This window comes from Engraulis encrasicolus, chromosome 1, assembly GCF_034702125.1.
Source record: "Engraulis encrasicolus isolate BLACKSEA-1 chromosome 1, IST_EnEncr_1.0, whole genome shotgun sequence".
NCBI classification, from domain to species: Eukaryota; Metazoa; Chordata; class Actinopteri; order Clupeiformes; family Engraulidae; genus Engraulis; species Engraulis encrasicolus.
The window spans coordinates 18,289,379-18,315,878 of record NC_085857.1 but is presented as its reverse complement, the minus strand read 5'-3'; the positions used below and the strand labels follow the sequence as shown (position 1 = coordinate 18,315,878).

General features: G+C 42.0%; 2 protein-coding genes across 4 annotated transcripts in view; both read right to left on the bottom strand.

Moving 5' to 3' along the window:
* The window catches only part of crebbpa (CREB binding protein a), an 89,202-nt gene extending 76,732 nt beyond the window's left edge, over positions 1 to 12,470 (bottom strand). The window contains exon 1 of the mRNA XM_063198309.1: positions 11,554 to 12,470. Coding sequence (XP_063054379.1) covers positions 11,554 to 11,641 — 88 coding nt within the window. The 5' untranslated portion in view covers positions 11,642 to 12,470. The remainder of the gene's footprint in view (positions 1 to 11,553) is intronic.
* A 407-nt stretch (positions 12,471 to 12,877) lies between these two features.
* adcy9 (adenylate cyclase 9) overlaps positions 12,878 to 26,500 on the bottom strand; it is a 111,126-nt gene continuing 97,503 nt past the window's right edge. For 2 of the 3 annotated variants that reach the window (XM_063198472.1, XM_063198488.1), the window contains 4 exons: positions 26,152 to 26,356; positions 24,084 to 24,551; positions 22,944 to 23,123; positions 12,878 to 20,412 (listed from right to left, as the gene is read on the bottom strand). In XM_063198472.1, the coding sequence (XP_063054542.1) occupies positions 19,591 to 20,412; positions 22,944 to 23,123; positions 24,084 to 24,551; positions 26,152 to 26,356 (1,675 nt within the window). In that variant the 3' untranslated portion in view covers positions 12,878 to 19,590. The remainder of the gene's footprint in view (positions 20,413 to 22,943; positions 23,124 to 24,083; positions 24,552 to 26,151; positions 26,357 to 26,500) is intronic. The other variant, XM_063198479.1, reaches the window with a different exon arrangement.

Genomic DNA, 26,500 nt, shown 5'->3' with positions numbered 1-26,500 from the left:
TGTGTTTTCCTGTGCTAAAAGCGTGGCCAGCGGCACTCGGTCCATTGTCTGGCATAATTTAGTGGCGGCCTTCAAAAGTGAGCGCACGGAGGGCCGGCAGGGCTTATTGGATTAACTCCACAGTCAGAAAAGGGGACCGCTAGGGAAGCCGCAGCAGTCGACATGCCTTGAGCCTCTGTGAAAGGGGAGGTGTGTGTGTGTGTGTGTGTGTGTGTGTGTGTGTGTGTGTGTGTGTGTGTGTGTGTGTGTGTGTGTGTGTGTGTGTGTGTGTGTGTATATATATGTGTGAGAGAAGATAGTGTGTGTGTGTTAGGGGTGGGCGATATGGGCAAAAAAAACAGTAGGGCCTATTTCAGGAGGGGGGGGGGTAATCAATGCGTTTGAATTGTACCGTAATATGGAAATTTGGCAGGGCAGGGTGAGAACATTAGTTGGCCTATGTAGCCTAAACTGCATGTTAACAAGAGATCTGCATAAATGATGGCATGTCTACACTAGGCTACATCACAAAGCATGGCAGTATAACAAAGCTACACATTTATGCTGTCGATTATTTTTGCATGATTCCAGACTAATTTCAATTCTGCACTGGAGGTAGAAGTGCTTCATTTGTGTTGTAACTGGGGAGGGACAGAGAGTTGGGAGAAATGCTGAGCTGAAGAGCTTTTGAAGGTAATAACATGCATAGCTCTGGTCTGTAAAGTAATACTTCATCACTTAGCATGAAAACATATCCATGTAAATAAAAAATAGTTTTATAATGCATTGCTTATGATTCTGTTAGATGACAGCCATTTTTGACTGGAAACAGTGCATGGATAGGAAACTAGGACAGCTGCAAATTGTGTGTTGAATTTCACACATTGTAATTTAACTCACTGCACCAGTCTAACTTAACAGTACTTGTCCACCTAAGCAGTTATGCTACCTATACATGCAGGTGGGTGTTTGAGTAGTGAGTAACAGCCACTCTACTTGTAGAGAACATTGCTTAGCCTAGTTCGCTAACTAGCATGCTAACGCAATTTCTCAGACCAGAGACAAAGCTATTTCTCTTCCTAACTATTTGGCTTTCCATAATCACAGAAAGTTGCTGATTATAGCACATAGTTCCAAAACACCATCAGCATCATGCAATGGCTGGTTTAATGGTTGAATTCCTCATGTAAATCCACCATTTGGATAACAACAACTTCCTCCACTGCCCAGCAGCAGCAGTGCTGTGCACGAGTGACACGGAAATCTCTCTCTCCCTGTCTGGCAAAACACTGCAGCCCGCCCCCCTCAGCGCTGTCTGCTCATTGGTTCACAGACTTTATTCTCCAGTTCACAACGACATTACTATTGGCTGAAAGGCTTGGCTGTCGTCACTGTCTGAATGAGTCCTGTCACAGCGATTTTGTTGATTTTAGCGACTTCATAATATCTCGATATTGCAAAATTAGTCATTGTCAAAACAACATTTACGATAATTTTGCAGACGGTATGTATCGCCCACCCTTAGTGTGCGTGTGTGTGTGTGTGGGGGGGGTGGTGGTGTCTATTGTACAAAGGAACAAGGTGTGTGTGTTCATATGTGAGGGAGCGGGGTATCTATTGTACAAGAACCAACTAAATAACGGTACAAGGTGGGGTTCTCGTGTCAGCCTTTTGCCTTCTTGCCAAATGCTATTTAGGGGGTTTAACAAGGAAAACAGATTTGTGGCAACCAGTCTACTGGTAAACAGATTAATGTGCTGAGAAGCACCAAATCACTGTATAGTGTTAGGGGCCCACAGGGGCAAAAGGTTAAGTCTAAACCTCTGTACGTCTGGAAGCCCCGGGTAAACCCATTCACTACAGCTAGCACTAGTTCAGAGTTTCTAAACGGGGGCTCTACAGCCCCCCAAGGGGTATTAGGGAGCCCCCTGAGGACATTAGGAAGGAGACAGTTTGGGGGGAGGGGGGGCTACTCAATTGCAAACAGGGGGCCATAATCCATTTTATTTATTTTATTACAATAAGGGAGGAATATACAGAATTATGAGGTCAATGGGTCATTTATTCAAAAAAGGTTGAGAGGCACTGAGCTAGTTGTGAACTGCATTTCACAACTTATCTGTATCAAACGCAATAGAATTTTTAAAAATGATTCATTAAAAATCCTCAGAAGACCATTAACCATCAGAAGTCGATAACCACCAGAAAAAAGACAGCCTATAGAAAATAGCAGCAAAGGCCTATTAGGCCAGTAAATTTAGCTCTAAAAAGGCCCAAACCCGGGATAAATTGCAATAGAAATGGTTTCTACTTATACGTGATCCTTAAACCCCCTTGTATCACATATCAAAAATCTACACGTTTATATTTAGTGGAACATACTTTATTTCAAGGTCAAAGTTGGCAGCTTTCCCATTCATTTCTCCATTGGGAGACAATATAGGAGATACAAGGTGAATAGGGTAAAATGTTAAACTACGACATATTCATTTGAAACTTTCACTCACATTCAGACAAACTTTGTATTGCAAGTTTTGTATTGCAAGTTTTCTGAAATATGATAATGAAATATGCAAATAAGGTCATATACTGAAATATGTGATAAATCTGTGGCAACAGACCAAGCATACGTTTAAAACAAATTGCAATAGTAATGGTTCATACATTATATTGATCCTTCAACCCTTCTGCATCACATATTAAAAATCTACTTTCATCAATTCAGTGGAACATACTTTCCCCATGGTCAAAAGTATCTGATTTTACCCACTGAATGGCAAAATGCATTTGGGAATGTGCTACTTCAGACCATCAAAAAAGTATGTTCCACGAAAGTGATGAAGGTAGATTTTTCATGTGATGTAGGATGGATGAAGTATCAATAAAAAGCATGAATCAATACTTTTGCAATTGTGTTATGCTTTGCCCGTTGTTGCATAATTTATCACATATTTAAGATGATGTGATCTCATTTGCATATTCAATCATCATATTTCAGACAACTTGCAATACAAAAAATATTTGTCTTTGCTTGAGTAAATTACTGTGAAAGTTTCAAATTGATCTCATTGTTTATAATTTTAGCCTATTCCCCAAATATCTCCTATATTGTCTCCCTATGGGAAAATGAATGGGAAATCTCCAACTTTGACCTTGAAAAAAAGTATGTTCCACTAAATATAAAGCTGTAGATTTGTAATATGTTATTTAGACATACCAAGGGATTACAAAAAACTTGGAATGATTACTATTGCAATTTGTCCTGCGTCAAACGCTAGACTGACTGGCCTATATTGGGTTTCCTACTCTCATCAATGAAATTCCAAACCAATCCTCTCCAATGTAGAGTTGTAGAGAGTTGATCAAAAAAATAGGTAAGGCCTAATTAATCAACTCCCAATTTGACCACACTGCCAAAGCACTGTCATTCAGAACCACCATTCAAACAACCTAGTGGCCACTTGGCTGGCTCGTGCTTGAAACTCTGTCCATTCACTTCACCATCAGTGGACTTACAACTAGGCATTCAACAGTACACACTTCTGTAAAGACAACAAGAGCATGTGGGGTCCAGCACTTTTTTGAACAGCTAATCAAAACGGTTACAGGCAATTCAGGCGTAATGTCGGTTTTTTTCCCGACTTTCGAAAAGTAATTAAGTAGAGTACTTGACAGATTTCAAGTGGGAGGAACGCAGTGTGCATGGGGTAGGAAAAAAGAACACATTTAAGCTTATGGTGCCGTCAAAAAACAAATGGCATATCTTCCATTCAAAAAATATGTCCAACACTGAAATCTATTTAACCAGAATGTATGTATCCAGAATAGGGCTGGGCGGTTTTGGAAAAAATGAGCATCACGGTTTTCTTGATGAAAATTGACATCACGGTTTTCTGCACGGTTTTTTGATAAGCGGCGATTTCCCCCCAAATCTCAATCTTTCGGACGAAAAAAAACTTAAATTAAATTTAAAAATGAGATACAATCATGAATTTAAATTAATCTCCATTTCTATTTTATCACTTTCATTTCAATATTTTTATATTTTATAGTTTATATTTCCCTACCCAAGACTTTAAGTTCCCTTTCAAGTAAAAAGGGTTAATAAATTATAAGCAGCTGTTTTTGGCTTTTTTTTCCCAAGACAGCCCAAAACTGCATATTTGTTCTACACCTGGCAACACTACTTGCTTAGTTCTCGTTGTACACCTGGCAACATGGATCACTATGACCGCATGTTGCCTTGCGCAGCGCGAGTAAACGCAGTGGGACAGAAACGGAACAGACTGAAGAGGCACGAAAACAAACGGATTTACTTGACATTGTGTGAATATTTTCTTTGAATTAAAGGCCAAATATAACGTAGAATGTATTTTGTCAGGCAGTTTGTGTCATATGGCGATGTATTTCGCTCCTATTTTGCTCCCAAATCATTTCAAACAGCAATGTAGCAATGTATCTTGTCTGCCCATTGCATTTTGCAAGCTAAGCTAATTTAGCCTCAATGGCAAAACTCATACGCAGCCTTAACAGCAGTCCTGCACACGCAGTTGGGATGGTAATGAAATACAGTTAAGGATCTGAGAACTGTTGTAGCCTATTAGAGTAGCCTTTTATTTAACTTTGTGAGATCAAATGTAAGCTAAGTTGATTTAAGTGATTCATCCATGCCATGTGGGTTCTTCATTAGGCTATGCTTCACTCTCACCAGCTTCTTTAGCGCGATTAACCAATTATTTGTATTGCTTCAATCAACATCTTAAATTGTGACATTTCCTAGTAGAAAAGCAACAGTGGACTTGGAGTTGAAATGAAGTGTGACAGTAAGTATGAAGTTCACGCACATAGCCTAGTATGAACAACAACAACAAAACCGTCTCTCATCAAAAAGAGAACCTTGTGTAGGTGAAACCGAGATCACGGTTTTTAAACCGTAAACCGCCCAGCTCTAATCCAGAACAAGTTCCATCTATGAACAAGTAGGCTAAGCATCTTCCATAATTAAGCACTTGTCTTGGGAATGTAGGGTAGCAGGTACTTACCCATTCCATGTGTCTGCACGCACGCGCACACGCACGCGCACACACACATACGCACACACACACACACAAAAAGAGTGCCTAGAGAAGAATCACAAGCTTCTACAAGGGAACAATACCTATGCAGAAATCCCTACAATTCTGGATAGGTTGGTTCAAGCCTACCGTTCAGGAGTGTTTAAGATCTACTTTATATTAATCTGTTTCTATATGGTTTCTATCGCAAATGCACTGTCTATTACATTAAAATACTGGAATACGACTTCATATGTGGAAGGATTCAAAGACGCCGAAGCCCACGAAAGTGTTCGCATGGGGTGATGATTTAGCACTGAGAAACGAGGACACGCAGTGCTGAGCTCTAGCTACTAGTCCTGGTTGGACAACACCACTACGACATGCTCCTCTCTGATTCGTTGGGTTGGTAACATCGGTCATGTGACTTGAGTGCTGAGAAGATAATAAAACAGGGGTGTTTCACTTCAGCTAGCACAGACTAGCCAATCAGCCTATCAGCGTTTTTCTTTATGTAACTTAAAACAGAGCAGCTTTTTATTGAGAGGACAAAAACTTTTATTTGTAAACGTTTATAGTTAGTGAGACGCCGACAAGATGATATGGTGAAATAAATTAATGTAAACTCAGCCTAATGGCGCATTCCCAAACAGTGGGAGATGGGATATTTCTGACCTCCTACTTGCTGAAAAGCATTGGAGCGCCTGTTGATGCGGAATGTTTAAGTCGCGACCTGGGGTTTCATCGAAGTAAACCGACTTCGTCCCATTGAAAATGTTGATGTCAACACATCAATGGCAGCGCACAGTAATAGCAATAGCTTAATCTTGAACATTAATCAGCAATCATCATTCTGTGGACAAATAGAGTTGAATCGGACAGGTTAATGGTTGTAAAACCGCCCGTGAACTTTTCTAAGGTGTAGTTATAATGGCATTGCCTCTTTTAAAGATGATACGCGGCTAAATGAAAAAAAGTGTATGGTGTTGTTTCCACCTCATTGTATACATTGCTGACATCTTGCACCTGTGCTCCTAGTGAAAAAGCTAAACATACAGCGCTGTATCTGGTGTTATTATATGGTGTGACGTCATCGGTCGAATGCTCCATTCATTTCAAGGGGGTCCCCAACGTTCGCACGTCTGTTATTTTTCGATAACGGACGGGTTGGTCTATAACAGACCGCTGTCAATGGCAACAAGACTTTTCACTGCTAAAGCGACTTTTCAACAAGACTCTAGTCAGCTGCTGTGATAGACAACACCTGTTGTCCTGGCTACCTAGCTGTTGCCTAGCGGTGTTCCACAACGGCACTGTTTTGTTTTGCGCAGCAACAATCTTAACATTAAATAGGCCTAAAGAAATGTCCCCGCCATGTGTGAATCATTTAAGTATATCCATATAATAAGCGGGTTAACTTTCGGCGAGTCGGTCGCTTTGTGGAATAGCAGCACTTCAGACGCTCCGCGTCGGGGTCTTAAGATTCTCTCTGTCGTGCTGCTATTCCACGGTAGCGACCTTCTCGCCGAACGTTAACCCCTACGTGATCACTCTGATAAAGCTCCTGAGGCCAGAAGGGGTGAACAGAGCCATAGAGCTTGAAAGTGACGTCACTTCCCCCGATTTCATGGGACCTCAATGGCGTTTTTAGCCGAAAAGCGTAGCATGTAATCCAATGGCGATATTAAAATGATATTTCGATCCCTTTCGAGTTGTGCCACAAGCTCCAAATATGTTGTTTCTGATATTTTTGTTTAATTTTTCGTACGAACCCCCAAACTTTTTAGAAAGCTGTGTTTCTTCACATTTTTCATGCAGACGGCCTCGGAACAAAACATTGATACTTCTGCATGAATAATCTTTATCTAGTCTCTTAAACAGCATACTTGTAGCCCAGTGCATATAATGACAGAGATCAGAAGATATTTACTCGCTACCATGTTGTTAGATGGTCAGCTTAGGTCCCGTGAAATGCGGAACTAAGGGGCGAGACTTTCAAGCTCTATTCTACCAGAAGCAAAAAAGTATTTAGCCAAAGCAGGTAACAAACTAATGCTGATAAGAGCTTAACTTTCCAAGAAGCAATAAGACAATTTTCTTTCTCAGGAAATAAGACGGCATGGTCACTTCGTTACAAGTGCAAAGCCACCACCGTCACACACACACACACGCACGCATGCACGCACGCACGCACAAACACTTCGAGAAACCAAGTGCCAACCAAGTGTTCATAAGTCTCAACAACACACACAATGATAAAAGATGGACTGGTTATATACAGAGAGCAGTTCAATATTGTGCATGGGTAGCCTAGGTATTTGTGATGAGAAGCACTTCACCAAAACCCATTAAATTTGAGTGTGCCGTCTTTTATGAAAGTCATGTTGGGTTGGGTACGCATCACTAATGTGATAGATAGACGGCCCATTTTGAGTCAGTTAAACATGACTAAGCCATGACTCCACAAAAACTCAGCCACCTGTGCAGCACAGTATAGCGTGGAGAAGAATGAGCATGCTTTTTGAGTTTTTAAACTTAAAAGGGGGAGGGATAAAGTAAGGTATATTAAACTCAAAAAAGATAAGGCGTCCACAGGCCTGTTTTTTGTTGTTGCTCCAAGCAAGCCACCATTATATGTCATATCTGAACAGTATAGGTTGTCATAGGTTTCGCTCACTTTTAAACATGCCTTTCATTTTGAAACCATGGATTATGACACATAGGTTGAACATGCAATGCTGCATCATTTCAATCCAATTCAATTACTTTAGAAAGTTTTTTGTGAAGGAAATGGGCTGAAGGCTTTCTAAAAGTGCAACATAAATGTACAGTACCAGGTTTATAGTTTTCAGGTGTTTTGCGAAATGTTCAATAAAGTGATCTTGGAAAACAAAAACACCAACATTTACTCTGCTGCATTATTTTTTATTACCTCACCCAAATGTCACTTCACACACAGACTGCCAAAGACACGGGTAGCAAAAACTGACAACCTCCTGCAGATTTTTCCATGGCCTTTTGCAGCAATATTTTGGCAATCTAGGGACCCCTGGCCACTGCTCAGCATGAGAGGAAGGCCGGCTGGTGCGTCTGACTAGAGACATGTCACATTAAAAGTAGATCACCAAGATATCACACACACACAAACATACACACACTTGCTTCTGGCGAAACCCGCAAAACCCACAACACATTGACCAGAGGCTGCCTCTAACTGCATTGACTGTAACAAGTCTTGGACTTGATGTCCAGTGATGTGTGTCTTTTCTTTAGGAATCCCCTGTCTTTTAAAATTAACATCCTGTATTTAGGGCAGGGTTGTAGAGTTACCCTACTCCCACATAACAACAGTTCAGGAAGCACTCAATCACTGTCCATCTTCAGCACGGCTAACTGACATAAAAAAAAAAAAATCAGACAAATAGGCCTAGGCCTACTGCACAGCTACAATAACTGCCTTTCTCAGCCAGCCTGGTGGATAAAGACAATAACTTACGCCTGTGCTGTTTTGGACTAACGGGTAACTTGAAACATCAGAGGTATTCTGGAGTAGTTTATGATGTGGGCTAAACAGAAACGGTAAAACCAGGAGTTCACCACGTGCTCTAGACCAGCTGGCACAGAGCCAGCGAGGGAGCACGTTGGGACCCTCAGTTGGTCGGACTGTCACTGGACCGTGCCTTGCACCCCAGAGTCAGCATCTTGGCCGTCACCATCATTTCAGTATTTCACCTTTGAGTGATGATGCGCACTATTGGCTGAAGCCAAGTGTGAGGTGACTGAAGGAATTATGTGCCCCACTGCACTGAGTTTCAGTGTTTTTTTTTGACCGGAAAATGAAACATCACCGTGCCAGGACAATCAGGCTACATGAAATAGTGCCCTGGTGGGACAGTGGTGAGAGACGTGTAGTCTGTCCCAAACAGCATATCATAAATGCATTCCTTGCAACTCCGTGGGTGGGAGTAGTCCCATCACATCCGTGAAAATAAAAATGAGCAGAATACATTTCACAACGTCAGTCTCAAAACTTGTATTGGATCTGACGGCATACCAGAATTTAACATATTGCAGTATAACCATGTTAACAGTATTGTGCAACTAACAAGTTACACAAAATAAGATCTTTGGGAAATGTATCATTAGTAATAAGCATTTTTTTTTTTAATTACATATTTTGCTGCAGCCATCTTGAATTTTTTTTTAAAAAACCATCAGGGGTCCTCTGTGCGCTGAGCAATTTGGTCGGATGCTTGACGGCAGCGTGCACATTTCATCAGTTCTGGTCCGGAATCAGATGTTTGGAAGCTGTCTGGGAAACTGTGCTCCAAACTGAAAGTGCAACCCAGTGCAAAAGCAGAATCCCACAGACAGTCAAATTCCACAAGATAAGCGGTAGACTAAACACAGCACGACGTCAACAGTCCTAAGGGAACATGCTGACACTATGGCATCCAACCCGTATCCCGAGTACACTTGACAGCCAAACTCTGGTTTATCTGACCAATCATGGTCACTTCATCCTGTATCCCTGCGCTGCATTGATGATGAAAAGGTGGACTTGAGTCCACTTCAGCTCTTTTCATGCACTGTATGCATGTAGTGCGATCACAACATGCAACTGACTTAAAACGTACAAGTAAGTATTAATTTCACATGCCCTTTCTACTTGCATGTTCATGCTAACTGCAACACGGCCTGAGTACAGTTAACTTAGTCAGTCAATATTACAGTCAATATTAATAGCCGATGCAAGAGCTAGAGACCAACTAGACAACACCAACTACGCAGCGTGAGCACATGGCAAGAGATGCTAAAATACAGCAAGCTGAGTTCGCCACAATCAGATGAGAGGCCAGGGGACAGGTGAGACACATGACACATGTGGGCCTAATGCCATAGCTAATAAATGATCTCATGTACAGTACTACGCACGCTTAAAATGTAATCACAAAGGATTGATCATGCACGCAATGCGCTTTGAGGATTCCTTTAGAACAGTAACAAAAGCTGAATGAACCTTAGGTTAGTAAAATTAGGGATTGCCAAAGGCCAAGGAGTACAATGAATTACGCAGTATGCATTAATGACTAAAAATAACTGTCTGAATGGTAGACTGCAGTATGCATTTCCAAAATTATTCTGCTTTGGCTACCTTGGCTTGTATCTTTGACATTTTTTATTCACCTTGGGTTACTCCACTTCTCACCTATAGACTCATCAGTTTCACACAATGGACATCATTCCGTTTGTGACTGGGTTTTTAAGCAACTGACAGGCAGTCTCTTTGAAAAAAAAAAAACCTGCATACACAACAGCACACACAACAGCACACACACACACACACACACACACACACACACACACACACACACACACACGACTGACCTCGGCAGTCAAGTACATGTCTAGAAAAGGACCGCATGTTATGCCACAATGCAGACTTTATAAGAAAGGACACCCCATGATCCAAGTTCTTATCCTACATGACAGTCCACACATTTTGATGAACTGGCTTAATCCAACACAACCCTGTAAACGCACTAGGACTAGGCTATGCGTCTTACTACTCTGAGATTATACGCAGTCAAACAACAGAACTACCAATGTGATGATCGACCACCGGGGATGCACAAAGAAGATTAGGCTACGTTGCGCATAGGTGCACCTTACCATGACAGCCTCATTCGCCAATTTGACCATTCTTGTTGAATTGCGTTGCGTACTTTATAGCTGCGGGCATTGCGTGCGATAAAAGTAGGTGATGCAATAAGTCCAGACAACAAGTGTACTGAATGACTGCAACAAAAAGGGGCGGTATCGCCAAAGATTGTCAGAAATGCCACAGATTAACGGAACTGTCAGTCACTTAAGAGTTCGTCCAATTTTCTTTTTGAACTGTGGGCCAAACAAGCGAGCTGGCTGGCTGTGGACAGCACATCATAACTACCCCACAGCGTTGTTGTCATATGTGTTACAAGTATGAGAAAAGGTTCACTGACGTCTTGCCCCCAGTGTCGGTAAGCTTTAGCCCTCTAATACCTATATGTGTCCAGACGTGCCTGGACATTGCCTTGCATGCTAGCGTCCCGGCCCAGCTAAATAACTAGAACTAGCATGTGGGTTGCCGGTGAGCTAATTGCACTGTCCATTCAAACACCCTGGTTACCTCTCTAAACATGTATTGCATGCTAGCAGATGCAAGTGGACATCAACTCACTCACTGCACACGCTAACAGGACCCAACTTACCTTTCCACAGAGGTGCCGTGGTGTTGCTTTGACATGTTACACATCTTATCTGGCGTGTTTATTAGCGTGTTACAGCGGTGCAGTGTAACAAAGTCAACCGGTAAGTGTATTGAGAAATAAAACCTGCACGTGTATTAAATAACCCTTCACCAAATGACTGTCATGTGTTTCATTTGCTAACCAGGTAGAAAGTAAATAACTTCAGAGCATTAGCATATTAGCGGAATATCCAACAGTGTTGCTAATGTTGGCTAATAGGCCTGATTTACCTGGACCGTCAGAGGCGGAAAGAGCAGGTGTATTCAGCTTCGGTCGTTTGGGGTTGGGAGGTCCAACGTCGAGCAGATTTTCAGCCATTGCAGTAGTTTAGAGTTACTTCTGATCAATTATTCAAAAAAGAAAGGAAAATCCACGTGACAGAAAAAAGTTATTCAGACAAACCCCCCACCCCCCCCAACCACAACCTTTCTTTCTCGCACGATTAGCAAATAGCTAGGCAGCTAACTCGCTAATTAGCTTACTTGCTATCAGCAAGTGAGAATTTCAAAAAAGCAACAACAGCGCCCCGCTTCGCCACCGCCATTCACCCCATGATAATCCAACACCCAACACCCACATTATCATCGTTATATTATCAAAAAGACTTCCTTTCGAACCAAAAATACGACTAAAAATAAATTAAAATATATCGGCATTTGTCGTTGCCCGTTTACCCAGGAGTCGTTAAATGTGCATCACCAAACAACCAATTTTTCTGACGTCAAAAAAATCCGTGCAAAATCCGTTTAAGTCCACATAAAAGCGCATAACTGCATAAAAATGATATATTTTTGCAAAAACGGGTCTAAGCCGCTGTCTCTTCTCCGACAGCTCCCGGTAAACAATACGGCTCAGAACGGAGATATGGACAGAAGCGCCGCTCTCTGAAGGGGAAATCAGATATACGAGGGCTTTCTGGCCGACGAACGCCGATTAAATCCACGGTTTTTGCACAAAATAATCTTCTGAACGATTTAAGTGCTTCGTTTTTGGATCAACAGTGTCGTTGGATGTAATTCCGGATGCTTCGTTTGAAAATATAAAATAATGCTCCGCCGAAATCCTGATTCTGAGCCGCGACAAGATGGCGGCTGTTGATTCCTTCGATACAAAAAGTTTTTTTTTCTTTTTCCAGATAGACTGGAGGGGGAGGGGTCGCGCAATCACGCCCTACGTAAACCTATGAAGCTCTAGCGTGCGTCACACGCTGGTTGACGACACAGCCGCTGGGGGCAGCATAGCACTACAAATCAGTTTGTTTGGATTAAAAAAAAAATCTAATATTTTCTTATTTTGCATGTCAACCAGCAGAAAAAATGATGTAAAATGTTCTCTATGGTGTGAATACTAAAGTAGGTTAATTATTGAAACGACAGTTCACACTACAATGAAAATTATCTTAATTTAGCCTTTAAAAGCCACGATATAGCCTACCACTGTATTCAACAAATAAAACTCATCATCAAATAAATATCAACTGATTTAATTATGCCAATGTGGAATAATAAAAAAGAAGGATTATATTCACTTTCAAATTAACTTCCAAGGGGCAGTCGGTAATGGCGTCATACATTAAAAAAAATAATAATTAAAAACACCCACAAATTATTTGCATTAGGCCTAACTCATTATAGTAGTAGTAGCCTACTGCCTAAACATGTAGCCTATCATGAAATAAGTGTGATAGTATTGTCTATCTGTGAAATCAAATGCAGTAGACAAATATAGTACATATAGTTACTTTTTTATATATCAAAAGCAAAATTAGTGAAAGCACTAATGTCTCTTTTTTGCCATTTAATTGCATAGCCCATTGGTATATAGGCCTACATATGAAACACTTGTGTTATTTTGGAGAATTTTGGAAAGCGCACACCTGAACACCTCACAGTGCTTCACTATTGAAATGATCAAAACTAATAATTGGTTCGTGTTGCTTGATATACACATTTAATTTTCAAATAGCAAACGTCATCAGCTTAAAAACCTCTTTTAAAAAGAAAAAGTACTAATTTGGTATCATCAGGTATCCTGTGTGCATGCAGCAAGAGAACGTTATTTTCACACAGACACATAATCAACAGACAGTATGCATGGCTGTGCACAAGCTGGTCATCTGGCATCTATACCTTAACTCATTCTCAGTGACTTCCTCACAGTTTTATTGTGGGCTGTCCATGTGAAAAAGAAATACATGAAGCTTACATGTCCATACAAAATGTTTCATATCCTGGAGACCTATGGTTTTGACAAGTCTGACACAGGGTCCGTTCGAAACAGGGAAGGCAGCTGTCCTTCCAGTGAGCTAACTGGACATCGAGTCATGAAGTGTGGATCGAAACGAAAAATTGCTTTATTTCCTCCCTTAGCAGTTTGTGGGCACTGCATTTGTGGGCGTAACGGTGAAATTTGAGGACAGCAACAGATGCTGACCTTGGTACCTTGGTACCCAAAATGCTGTGCGCCACCTCCCTCTCAACCGGAAACCTGAAAAACAAACATGGCTACTACCCAAGCTACTACCTTATAATGTTCTTTATTCTGACACTCATGTACACAAATGTTGACAGAATCAACATTGTAGTATCTAAATATGCCGTCGCTCGAGTCATCGAGTCACTGTCTTCTGATCCGAACGTACCCACAGTATACTGTGGAAAGTGTCCAAATTCTTATTTCCCTCATGTAGGTATGAGTGTTGTACACATTCCATCCCCAATGCTTGTTGTAACATATTATAGTATATACAGTATATGGAATATGTACTTATTTACTTCAATCTTCTTCATATAGCCTAAAGCATATAATGTGTAGTTGTGGCCTATGAATAGACAGTTGGTCTTTGGATCAGAGAGTTGCCGGTTCGAATCCCACCCTGGCCAGCTGAATCTAATTGCTCAGGGGACTAAAACCAATACCCTGTAATAACTGAGAGTCGCTTTGCATAAAAGTGTTAGATAAGTGTAATGTGATGTAATGCCACCTGTATGGCCATTAAAGGGGCACAATGTAGGATGGCGTAGCTTGCACGGTGCTCGACACATGCCTGTCTCAACATCTACTGTCATGAAAAAAATGCTGTTTAGAACTCGCTGTGAGAATGTTTTCCATCACGGAATGCCAGCATTTAATACAAATCTGAATATGGTAGGTAAAGCGACTTTTCATATGACAAGTGTTTCCCACGACACTCGTAGCGGACCGCTCTGTCCAAAAGTTACATGTGGGGTTCTCAGTGGCCAGACCGTGAAAGTGGTTGCGAGAGTCATCGTTCACTTACTAATGACTCAAATAAGCATCGGCTGACTCGGGACAGTGATTAATTACACTTTTAATCCTACATAGAGCCCCTTTAAATGACTTTGTGAGTTTTCCGTATTTCCTGTTCATGTGGGTTGCCCTTGAGGCCCATGCAGCCACAGACACCATGAGAGCAGCACACTCATCCACTTGGATTGAAATTGAATTCCCTTTTTTATTTCTGGACTTTGAGGCAGATGCAGGCATGTTGTGTGATCAGGGCGTGGCGGCTTGCTCGTAACCCCCACAGTTTTTAAACATCCTTGCATTGCAAATTTCTGCAATTCCCTTTCATCTTTATTTTCAGAAATATGTCCTCGGACAAAAGAAAAAAAAACAAAAACAAAAAAATCAGACTTCAGCATTTCAACATACGTACATGTACCCCTCCAAGTCATCACAAATAAATACAAGTCATTCACTACAAAATAAAAAAGGGCCATTATGCAAACGGAAAAGGGTAATTGGTGTTCAATACTATGATTTTTGCAAGGTTGTGTTCTGCTATTTGGAGTGACATGTTAAGTACATTATTGGGTAGCACTTTAGAATAAGTTCTAATAGCTCCCTTAAAAAGCCTTATGGACACATTATTAACACATATCAATAAACGTATTATAAACAAAACATTTGCAAATGTTTGTAAATGAGTTAGAGCCTTCATTATACGCTCCACGGTAAAAGCCAAGCCACGGCTGCACAGGGGTGTGTTTCTCGAAAGCGTAGTTGCTAGCCAGTTAGCAAATTCGGCAGTTGCCAATGGGAAATTGCATTGAAAACAACGAAGTAGCTGACGTAGTTAGCAACTATGGTTCTGAGAAATGCACCCCAGCACAGTTTGAATCAGCTCCTACTGCATGAGTTTGGTGCCAGCCAGACACTTCTATCTGGTGGTTTCATCTCTCTCATCTGCCGTTTGGAGGACAAACTTTCAGGACTGCCTGCTGCGGCTGTGCTTGTGTCCGCTGTGTTCATATTTCTTACTCGCTTACAAACATTTGTGAATGATTTAGCAAGTGTTTATGAAGCTTTTTCAGGCACTACTGTTACTCTAAAGTGCCACCACGTATTGTGCACACTGGAGCAAGACATGATTTGTTCTCTCCATCTAGATAATGGATTTGCACCAAGACTGATGGGGGAAAAATGCACAGCTAAAACCAGTCATATCTTTAAGGCAAAATAATAAAGATGGAAAATATATGTCTTCTCTTTTTTATCCCAATATTTTCCATATAAAGATACACAGTGCTCAGATTTCTATTTCCAAAAAAAAGTGGGATAGAGTATAAATGAACAAAAAAATAAAGTTGTTTAAAATTGACAAATTACAAATTATTGCAAGAACGAAAAAATAAAAAATAAACAACTGTACGTACATGCATTTTGATGATATTCAAGCAACTCAATAACTGATATCAAAATATGAATAAGTAGGTGTGATAGATGAAGAGGCAACGAAAAAAGGCACTGGCTTGGTTAGGTGCTCATGTTGTTAATTAATCTGTAAACAAACAAACAAACAAACAAACAAACAAACAAAACGGAGATTTCCAAACCTTCTTTTGAAGGGACAAAATAAAACAAAAACTAAAGGCAAATTTAAAACACATATTGAAAGGCTCAATTATTGGCATTGGCATAACCAACCATAATGACACCCCCTCCGCTCCCAGTCCCCTGACTGACTCAATCTTCAAATCAAGAAGTCTCTCAATCCACGTAATAGGCTCTGCATTGATTTTCTGATGACTGCTAGGAAATACACCCAAGTCCTTTTTTTATTATAACAGATAAAATAGAAGAATCACATGTCTGCTCACAGACTGCTGCTGAAGAGAGAAAGAGAAAGGTGGTTGACACAAGCCTATGACGATGACACGGGGAGGGGATCAGTGGTGACAGGTGTGTCTAAAATCCCAGGTGAGTGATATTGTAAGGGTCTCTGCACACCGGCTCCGACAAAGTGCAGAGCACTGGTCCGCAAAAGGTCGATTCCATTGTTTTCAATACAACCGCTGAAATCGGCTGGCGATTAGAGAAGAGTTCTATTTTGTCGGAGCCACCCATTGACTAGCAATTCTTTGCTGGAGTGAAATTGTGAGCGGGGGTCGGAATTGTGTCGGAAGCGAAAGTGCTCCACGGTGCTGTCTGAGCCAATGTGCAGAGGCCCTAACAGACTTGAGGGAAGAGAAGGAGCCAAGAAGAGAGGCTATTAAAGATTACAGGGGGCGGCAGGGGAGAGAGGACGGGGCACATTGGAAACACAATGTATTTGGGATTACCAGGACACAATTATCAATTATCAGCAATATGTAAATGATCAGTTAACATCATCAGTGATCAGTCATTATATCAGTCATCGTCATCATCACTGTGACCCTCAACCCTCCACGAACACTTTTAGGCACAGAATCCATTAGTCATTTTTGTAGGAAGAGGGGGATATCAACAACATATTTCACTCCTCACTTTAAAGTGGCACATATCGTTTCATGAATACAGCTGAGTCGTTCTTCCTCCTCAATATCCACACAATATGGATATCATAGAGCTAGATATTGCATGCAGTCATGTCTACTGGGCCGAAAGAACTTACCCCCAATACTGTGGGAGGGGAAAAACACTGTCATTTTTTTTTTTTGCAGATTTGTTTTGTCAGGCTTCACACATACGTAGCTCAATAAACAATTAAAAAATTCAATATACACTTTTCATTGAGACATACAATTTGATTATCTGTTAAGTTAACCCAGCCTTCAATGCCCACATTGCACAGAAAGTTCATTTAAATAATCTTTCTTCGTTTTTTTGTTTTTGTTTTGTTTTTTCAATTGTACCCTGCTTTTCCTCAGATTTTGGAGTCCGAATTGGTGTCAGCTAAATGGAGATTGATTGTCTGAGGTTTAATATTTTGATATCACTAGGGCTTGAGGGCTATCACTTGATAGCCTTGACCAGGCCCAGGAAAAAGTAATCTGAAAGGGCCCCCCTCTCAATACATAAAATGTAATGGGGACACAATTCTGGGTTGTGTTTCTCGAAAGCATAGCTGTCAGTCAGTTAGCAACTTGGATAGTAGCCAATGGGTAAGTGTATTGTGAACAACACAGTAGCTAGCCTAGTTAGCAACTGCTGTTTTGATAAATGCACCCATTTGTCCCACCCACTCCCGTCGACGGGCCTGGATACCATACCAAAAAGCATTACCAACACGTCTTGCAGTCATATTCCATTTTTGTTGTATCGACTACCTTGGGAGCTTATTATGTCTGAGGATTTAAGTATCTACATCTAAAATCTTCATTTCAAAGTACCTTTCTTATCTAAACGTAGATATAAGAATAGGGATTTAATTGTATTTTCCGAATCTTAAATATCTTTTTAAGAAGCCACCTGTGTGCTTTGAATTCTTGAATGAGTGGGATTTCATCTTGGCTACTGTAGTTTCTTAGGATATCATACAGTGTCATGTGCCTACAAATATGGCTCTCTTCTCCTGGTCACTACCACTGACTTTTATATTATATGCATATATTTACTCGTCTTATTTTCTGAACCTCTCTTTAAACATACTTGTATGTACAGTAGAGGGACATTTTTGGTTGTTAGACTTGTGTTTTGTTTTGTAATGTTTTTTAAGGAAAAAAAGGGTGTTATCCTCAAAAGTCTTTTAAATTAATGTCAGAATTTGTATTGACTTCTGCTGCAATGTTACAAAATGGCTGACTTGTTACACTGCAAATGAATTCCCTTCTGCTAAACGTGTTGTCCTTGACTGGCATGTCTCATTGTAAGATGTCTCTACAGAAGCTACTATATACTAAAAAAAACAAAATAAAATGTGTCATGTGGCAGAAGAGGAAGAAACAATAATACAACAATAAACCAAAATAGAAAGCGTATTATTAATAACCACAGCATTTTCCGTCATTTAAAAGTTTCTTTTCTTTTTTTCTCCTTTTTTTGTTTTTGAAAAAAAGCCATGCAAGGGCTGTTGTTGATTTTTGATTCAACTGATTTCAATTTGTTCAGTTATTTGCTTCGCAAGTGACACTGTTTGCTGATTGATCTCTATACTGAAGGCACTTGATCAACTCAAGAAAAGAATAAGAAAACACAACAACAATAATAACACCTATGAAAACTGGAGCCTCCCTTCACCCAGGATTTATCTATCCTCTCCCCTTCCCAATAGGTTGTGCCTCACTGCGATCCACACAGCTAAAAAATACCATCCATTTTTTTATCTGCTCCATAATACACAAATAATACACACAACTCTACTCTTCATACTTGCAAGCGCGCACCCACACACACACATGCATGTACATGTGCACGAAGACAAGACCAACACACACACACACACACACACACACACACACACACACACACACACACACACACACACACACACACACACACACACACACACACACACACACACACACACACATTCCCTTATTATGCTTCTGATGCTTGTCAAAAATGTAAGCAAGATATAAAACTATGCAAGGCCACACAAGTCTAGCACAAAGGGAATGGGCATGTCTGTGGAACCAAAATGATGCGTCCATTTTAATTTACTATTTGTATTTTTGTCCTTAAAGGAGGCCATTTTCGTAGTGGGAGGAGAGTAGAATAGATTCTAACACTTCCATTAACCAAAACAAACAAACAAACAAAAAACTAAACCAAAAAGATTAAGTCACTCCATTGGAGGCATGAGGTGAAAGACAAGCAATCAGCCTTTTTCGCAATTACGTCCAACAATTTCCATTTTGAAGCGAAGCGAGGTATAAACGACCACCGGTTTCCATAGAAACAGAACAGTAGGGTGTGGTGTAAATTCATGTCTATGCCACCGGAAGCCACTTATACCCGCTTCGTTTGAAAGCATCGACTCGAAGGTGTCTGACGTGACGTGAAAAAAGGCCCATCGTGGCGAGAGAGAGAGAGAGGTCCAGTCACGAGCACTCGGCAGCTCTGAGTTTAGTGTGTTCGTCTGCCTCCTCCTCCTCCTCCTCCTCATCTTCGTCCCTTTGTCTATGTGGACCCTTCGGGCATGAAGGTGAAGGGAAACACTGCTGCTCTACCGAACGCTGCTGCTGCTGCTGCGGAGGGGGCCCGATGGCGGTGGCGGTACTACTAGGCACTGAAGAAGAAAAAGAAGAAGAAACATATGGGTCTCTCCGAACACCCGCCCCCGCCCCGCCAAGTTCAGGGGCTAGGAGGAGCTCATTTTTGCTGTCCTTGGCTGCTGTCTCCATAGCTATGTCGGTTGGGCCTAAGACAGGTCCCTGAGGCACTCCAAGGATACCCTGCATGGCAGAGGACGGTGCTAATGCTGATGACGATGGTGGTGCTTGTGGTTTTGACGATGGTGGTTGTGGTTGTGAGCAGCTAAGTGGAGCGTTGACTGGAGTGGCGAAGACCACAGGGGATGGGGCTGGGAGTAATGGGGCAGCAACACTGGGGGTTTTACCAGGAGTCTCCCCCAATGTGGATACTTGCCTACCGTCTCCTTCAGGCTTGGCATGGATCTCTGTGACAGGCAACTGGTGATGCATTGCGACGCCACTACCACCACCATCACCATCACCATCACCACCACCACCACCGCTGCCGTTGCTTCCAACACTTCCGCACACTACGCCAACGCTGCTTCCGTCGCCCATCTTGGGGTAGAGGTAGGTCCTCATTTGACCCTTGCCCTTGACGTTGACGGTGCCACGGTAGTCAAAGGTGTATCCCAAGCCCTTGAGCACGGCGTGACTCCCCTCACTCACCTGCACATGGCAGTGGGAAGAGGAAAAGGCAGAATGCTGAATTACCATATAAACCTTTATACTATTATACAGTAGATACTTTATGGAGTAGATTAAACTATGGTAAGGACCTGACAAGTGTCAACATCCTGCTCAAGAAACAACAGCTGAGAGAATGAAGGTGAAGAATGAAGAATTTTTCTGATTTGAACACATTCAAAAGGCCATACATGCATCAGATTACCAGATTCCCATGTATGGTTATCATTGTGAGGCTTAGATTCTGCACTATCACAATCTATGATTAACTCAACATGCCCACGGGGCTACTTGCGGCCTGTTGTCTTGTAGCTAGTCACTGTAACAAATAGCTGTTTATTTACGGCAATTCTGCAACAGCATCCTACTGTTTTTCGAAAAAACAGACAACTACTGTGAAAATATTACTTTGAGTCACATATTGAGCATAAACAGTAAGTACTGCACAATAGCAGTATTCGCCGTTGTGGAAAAAACTAGAGATGCACCGGATCCTGATTTTTAGGATCCTGCCGGATACCAGATCCACTGCTTAAGATCCTGCCAGATCCGGAACCGGATACCGGATCCTACAAAAGGGTTGAAACATATAGTCTACTCGCACACGTGGGCCCTTTTTATTACGTTGGCGCAAACTATTTTTTAGACTCATTGGCTTATTGCCATACTGCCTGCAATAGCCGCTTCCAAAGGGATTTCACTCCATGCAGTGATTGAGGTTGTGAAAGACTGAAAAGCCTAGGCTAGACATGCACCAGACCCTGATTTTTAGGTAACATGCCGGATACCGGATCCACTGCTTAAGATCCTGCCGGACCCGGATCCTGTGAAAAACTTTATTATCCTGACGGATCCGGAACCGGAACCGGAACCGGATCCGGTGCATCTCTAGAAAATAACAAGTTATTTTAGGCAGCACCATTGAAACCCATTCATCCTCCACTTGTCCGTGATCACCATCAAACTTCAATACCACCTGAAGAACTGAAGTCATTCTGACTGGTTAAAGATTATCTGATACTATCAAGCATGATGAAACAATTTCTAAGGAAACTACAATACTTAAAAAGTGCTTGATGCAGCAAAGTGTGAGTAGCACATGCATTTTGATAGTGATGAAAGTGTGAATGGCTGAAACATTTTAAGAACTTGTAACACTCTTGCAACAAGCAGCCCCATCTAAACCAATCTGCTAATCAGTGCCTGGCCTCACCTGAGTAGGGCTGTTATGCCATTATTCAATTATGGGCGTCACCTGCCAAGGGCCTGATGACTCTGGTCACATGGTACTCTTGCACCTGTATATAAATCTGGACTATCAACACTTCAGTTGCTTGCCTGCCTGCTGGCTGGCCTGCATGGCACAGCATAGCACTTGTTTGCCTACAAGCTTGCCTACAAGCTTGCTTACATGCTTGCACACTTTCCTCTTTGTGAAAGCTTGCTGTATGTGGCATCATTTGGGGCATTGTTGCATATAATGTGCCTGCTGCAAATTAGGCATTGCTTTGAGAGCTAGCTTGTAGTGCTGCTTGTTTGCTGTGCTACTTGGTGCAAAATAATTTTTTAAAGACTGACCAATGCTATATTGATCATTGGCTCATCAAGAGATACAGTGAAAAGCCCACCTTGCACACTATCATTGTAACATAGCACTGCGTACTCTGAAATTTTATTCATGCCCACACTTTCAAAGGACCACCGCAAACCATTTTCTCAATACAGCATAGCGCCACAGTATCATGCTCAAGGCACTCCAGTCATGGTGAACGATGGGAGGGTGGGGTGGTAACATGGCCAGGGTACCACAGTTATGGAGAATGATGGGTGGGGTGGGAAGTTGCCATGGCCATATTCATGAATACAACTATGACCCAGTATTTGCCTGTCATCACACAGTACAATTCAACTTTTTAAACTGAAATGTACTGTTATTTTACTTATACTACTGCATAAATATTGTAGAGCACTTTTAGTTTAACAATACTAATACTGTGAACGTTCTGTAGAGTACTGTTATTTAACAGTTCAATTGCTGCTGAAAAAATGTTATATACTGTGATACATTAAACAGCAATGAGCTGTATTTGATTTTTGGTGTGAAATAACAGTAGAATTACAGGTAAATATAATTGCCAGTAACTGCCGCTATTTTGCAGGGAAATTTTCTTAGAGTGTAGTCACTCATAATACATAGTAAACTGTAACCAGTCCCAACGACTACAAGGATCAGAACAGCGCCACTCACTTGCAGGCGACAGTCCACACCACTGGTGTCCATGCTTAGAAACTGTGCTATCAGAATATACGATTAACTCTGACGACTATGACAAGACACTGCAATAACCCCGGGCACTGCACTTCAAAGGTGCCCTGTTTATGAACCATATTTGTAAAGTTTGTGTCAGGTGGTGCCCCCTAACTGGCTGTAACTGGTTGGTGTCCCTGGGCGCTGTGCCACTGGCCCTTATGGACAATGCGACCCTGGATCTGATCAGCGTCGCTCGACTCACCTGAAGGCGGCAGTCCACGCCAGTGGTGTCCATGCGGCTGGCGATGTTGACTGTGTCGCCCCAGATGTCGTAGAGAAGCTTGGTGGTGCCAATCACGCCGGCGGTGAGCGGGCCGTGGTTAAAGCCAATGCGCAGCTTGAACTTGAAGCCCAGCATGTTCTTGTTGAAGTCGTCCACCACCTGCGTCAACAAACATGGGACCGTGAGAATGCCCTATTTAAAGGTGCACTGTGTAGGATGGTGTATTGCAACTATGCTACTCATTGAAACTGTGCTGCCTATTTCCAAATTTAAACTTTTCATGAATATTTACTATGTAACAAACTAAGATTTACTAGTATTGACTTAAGTACAGCGAGTATTTCAGCTAAAAATGCCGATTTCTGAATATTCAAAATGGCGGACCATGGAGAAGATCCCCCTTTTCATGTATGAAAAATGCAATTTTCCCAGTCATACTGAATACTTTGAAAAGCATTTTTGATGGTGGTGGTCAGTATTTGTGAAAAAGGGAGCATTTGTGAATGGACAGCATGCATTCTTGAAATTAACTGATAAAAATATTACACAGTGCACCTTTCATGATTAAATGACACACCAATTTTAACCACGTCTCGAAGTTCAAATCATCAACATGGCATCAGGAGAATAGAATGCGTTACACAGTAAATAACTGCTAACTGTATTTGTGTTTGTCTTGATTTTGTTGTTGCTTTTGGTCTCCAATGCCCTGTAGCAGATTAGGTTTAGAGGTGGGCATCCACAACATTGCATCATGAGAATACATTCAATAATGTGGCAATTACAACTGTTTTCACGTATGTCGCAACATTTTTTTTCTCTTCAACGTCCTGTGAGGTTGGAGTTACACAGGCACAATGTTGCAGCAATATTGCAGCTTTCCTTGCTTGTTTGTCACAGCTAATACTAAAGCCGCAAAAAAAGTTAGCGTTAAGCATTAAGCATTAAGCATTGGACACAGATTACCATTCATTCGTTTTGTCATTTCATTTACTTTTTGTATCAACCGTATGGAAAAAATGGGAGATTTTTCCACTGACAATGGCGTTGCCTCACACGCGTCAACAAAACAATGTGTCGGACCGACGTGCGGAGTGCACAAGGAGGAAAACAACTGACCTGCATCATCTCCAGCGCGAAGTCGAACAGCGCCCTCAGGTGGTGCGTGGTGCTGTGGGCGTCCGTGTTGGTGGTGGCCTGGCTGGCGGAGGAGGAGGACTGCAGGCCGTTGAGGCCCGACGCCGCCATGTACGTGGCGCCGATGGTCTTGATCTTCTCCACGCTGGCGAAGACCGGCCGGCGAAGCAGCTCGTCAAAGTCGCCGATCAGCTCGTTCAGGACGCGGTAGCACTCCTTGCCGCCCTCGTAGCTCTCCTCGTAGAACTCACTGAAGTTGACGATGCTGCAGAAGATGACGCCCACGTTCTCGTGATTCTTGGAGTAGCTCTGGTTGACCTTGAGCTGCTCGGCCACGTGGATGGGGATGATGTTGCGCAGCAGCAGGTCGGCCTGGTTGCGCATGTTCTGGATCTTGATGCGGTGCTTGTCGGCCTCCACGTTGCCGTGGTAGTGGAGCCGGTAGCTCACCTTTGTTGGAATTTACGCCATCAATTAGAATTAGTAAACTCTCCAAAAGGACAAATACCGCCTCATAGCCAAATAATTATCCACAAAAAACAACACCATTTTGTAAACCTACACGACAACAACTTCCCACTTAAAGGGGTATACCACTATTTTGGGGCTTAATACAGTTAAAATCGTTGGCCAGGGTTTATAAAGGTGGTAAAGTGTCTTATTTTTCATGTTAAGCGTTGTCTTGCTTTGAGACAAGTTAAAAGAGGGAATATGTCGCTAAGCTAGTGAAAGTCAATGGATCCGTGTAGCATGCTTAGGGAATATGTCGCTAAGCTAGTGAAACTTTCACTAGCTTAGCGACATATTCCTGACGCCCTTCGAGGGCCGATGTGCAGGATTTCTTCACGCTTGACTACCAATAAATATAAATTTGGATATTTAGTTTAAGTATTGTATTATTTGTAATTAATAATTTATCCCTCTGTTCTTGTCTAGTCAAGCCAGACTGTTGAGGCAGAAGTTAACTACTTTTGCCGCCCAGACATTGCAAACCTTTTTAAAGGCACACTGAGGAAGGTAGAACGCCGAAACGCGTCTGTGTAATAAAGAAACCTATACATGGTGCGACCTTTTCTCATTTTTCAGTTCTACAATATTTTGGTCAGCACCCTTAAAAGAAGAGAATAAAACTGCTGGGTGAAGCATGCTCCAACCTTTACAAACCTTTTTAAACCAGCATCTTAAGCAAGACGCTCCAAACCCAATAGTGAAGGTCTATGTGTCTAACAGTAGAATAGGTGTGTGCCCCCCACCACCACGCCCCCCCCACCCTTTGTGTGTCTCCAAGGAGCTGATTGGACTGAAGAGTGCAGAGAAGGCCAATTTATCCCCAGCTGCTAGGGGCTCTCTTCTCTCCATTGTCAGGTTTTCTGCCAGCTAACATGATCAATTCATAGATTCATTTTAAATAAATAATTGAATGTGAACTCACTGCACGTATGGTGGGTTTTTTTGGTACCTGAAAGATTTTTTTTTCAAAATTGTGCACCTTTTCCGCTAGTCCACAACATAACAAGACATAAGTTACATACATTTAATGGCAGTTCTCCGCTAATTACCGGTATGTGGGGCCGGTCTGAGCCAAAAAAAAATGCCCGGGCCGTTTTGTGCTCCCAGTCCAGCCCTGTCCATACAAAGTCAGTTACTCCCATCGCCATTGTGCCTCTTGTCATTTTAATTACACGTTCTCCACAGTGAATAAGGATTTTTACTGATTTTTTTACTCTTCTACAGTGGTAAAAGTAGTCTACCGTGGAGGAAGTAGCTCACCTCGAACTCCAGTGAATAAGGATTTTTACTGATTTTTTAACCCCTTAAGGCACGGCATTATAAATTAGCTGTTACCAGAATGGCAATGACCAAGTCGTAATGTATTACTAAAGGCCCCATGCACTGTCATAGTAGTGTAGTACTATAGTAGTTAACTTTCAATGTCTATTACAGCGTGCCACAGGAGGTACGGCGTGCATTAAGGGGCTACATAACTTTTTTTTTTTTACTCTACTACAGTGGTAAAAGTAGTCCGTAGACTGTGGAGGAAGTAGCTCACCTCGAACTCCCGGTTGAGGAACCAGACCAGCAGGAGGAGCAGGAAGAAGGCCAGGACGGCCTCTGGCACCAGGAGCCGCAGCACCAGGTCGCTCTGGCCGCCAAGGACAGGGGCAGCAGACGTGGGCAGCAGGGGTGCCGCTGTCGGCGGAATGGTCGTCTGGAGGTCTAAGACACTGATGTTGCTGCTGCTAATGGTGAAGTTTCTGTGAGTGTTTTTTTTTTCCAATTCAAAAAATATATAGCTAAATAGGTTAATAATCACAGGATTAGATAATTTAAAACTGGAGGTCTAAGATATGGATGTAACTCTTACTGATGTGAGATTTTCTCAGAGTGTTTTTTTTTTC